We start from the raw sequence: 1,571 nt of genomic DNA, 5'->3' as shown, positions 1-1,571 counted from the left end.
GGCGGGGTATGTGACTGATTTGATGTCTGGCTGTGTCAAACACAGCTGTGTTTCATGGACAGTTGTTATTATTCTGGATGCTGCTAATGACCCTGGAGCTGCTCAAATGCAAAAACCAAATAAGCAAACAAAAAAACCCAATTCATAAACAAAATACCTCTAGCAAAAGCTATAGGACAGCCACATGCTTCAACTGCCACATCTAAAAGAAACAGAAAACAATCCATAGAGCCAGCAGGGAAGTGATGAACACTTTGCTACCAAAAACTCAAACATTCAAACAACTATGGCTGTGAGTTCTTGTACCTGTGGCTTGAGTTTCAAATCAGAGTTGTTGTGATATCTGTGACTTTGTTACCTGATTTCAGAGTAGAGCACAGGATCGGGGTTCTCGAAAGGGATTGCTCCCTGCAGGAACCCCAACAAGCAAGGCGTCTTTGCAGGCATTTTGCATGCAGTACTGCTGGAGTTCTGCAGCTGCCTGAGAGACCTGTGTAAAGGAAAAACAAAAACAAATCCAAAGAGGAAACTAATTCATTCACAAACATCTATTAGGCATTTCCTCTTTAAGAACCATTATCAAATAGAGCCAGAGAGCAGCCAAGTCAGTTCTTGGATTCTACAGCACCAAGTAAATCAGCAGAGACACACATTTACAAAGCTCCTACAAAATGTACATTAAATACTATGCCAATGGTCAGTGAGAGGAGTGTACAGGACTGAGATGCAAGTGTGATGGAATTTGTCCTCACTGAAGTGCACAATACTTTCCCATCTACTGCCTTCAGTTTTATATTTCAACTCTTACATCCTCAGATAATCTACAAAAAGGGTTTTAATTTTCAAACTGCTTAGCAACACAGAGCATAACAAGGAATGACAGCAAAAAGATAAGGATGAAAAGCTTTTTAACTCCAAATTTACACCTTCCCCTGGCAGTGAAGTGAGAGCTTCAAACCCACACTCTGGCCCTGAAAAGGACGGTCCAGAGCTGCAGAACAAGCCCAGAAATGCAAAGGCAAGATGCCTCCAGCACTGAACTCCCCTGCCCTCCCTGTGGACAGCAAGTCCTGTGCCTGTATTTTTGAAGGAAAGCGTATGGAAATTCCCAGTTTCTCAGCCATGCATTGGTAACAGCTGCAGGGAACAGTCAAAATCCATGCTGTCTGCTATATATTTTATAGAAGGAAATACTAAGCATATTAGTGGGGATGCACGTTACCCTCTGACCTGACCTCTGCCTTCAGTACAGGAGTCCTGAAACACTGGTTTTCCTTCCTATACCACTTTGCACTGTTGCCAGCAGAGGTATGAGACAATAGGCAGAAGGTCCATCCACACTTCCCAGCCTCCTGACTGAAGAGACCATGCAGAAGCCCTGATGAGCTTTTCGTTCTGGGCCATCTCATCTAACAGTATCTGGAATCACACGGGAAAACTGGCCTAGCACATTTTCATTTGCTATTTCCCTGCTGTCCCGAAGGCGGACTCCCAGCTCTCCTCCAGGTCACTCACCCTGGTAACTGCCTGAATTTACCCAGCAGCTGTCAGCATTTCAGGGAGCTGTTAAG

The 1,571-nt window shown here is 44.3% G+C and overlaps 1 protein-coding gene across 1 annotated transcript; it reads right to left on the bottom strand.

Annotated features, from left to right (window-relative positions):
* Positions 1–364: 364 nt before the first annotated feature.
* GNG10 (guanine nucleotide binding protein (G protein), gamma 10) lies at positions 365–490 on the bottom strand (the record flags this gene model as incomplete). Its single annotated transcript, XM_010138557.1, has 1 exon — positions 365–490. A coding segment is annotated over one exon (126 nt), but the record flags the coding sequence as incomplete, so codon positions are not given.
* Positions 491–1,571: the final 1,081 nt, after the last annotated feature.

Source organism: Buceros rhinoceros, unplaced genomic scaffold (genome assembly GCF_000710305.1).
Source record: "Buceros rhinoceros silvestris isolate BGI_N320 unplaced genomic scaffold, ASM71030v1 scaffold23836, whole genome shotgun sequence".
Taxonomy (NCBI): Eukaryota; Metazoa; Chordata; class Aves; order Bucerotiformes; family Bucerotidae; genus Buceros; species Buceros rhinoceros.
This window is presented reverse-complemented; position numbering and strand designations above follow the sequence as displayed.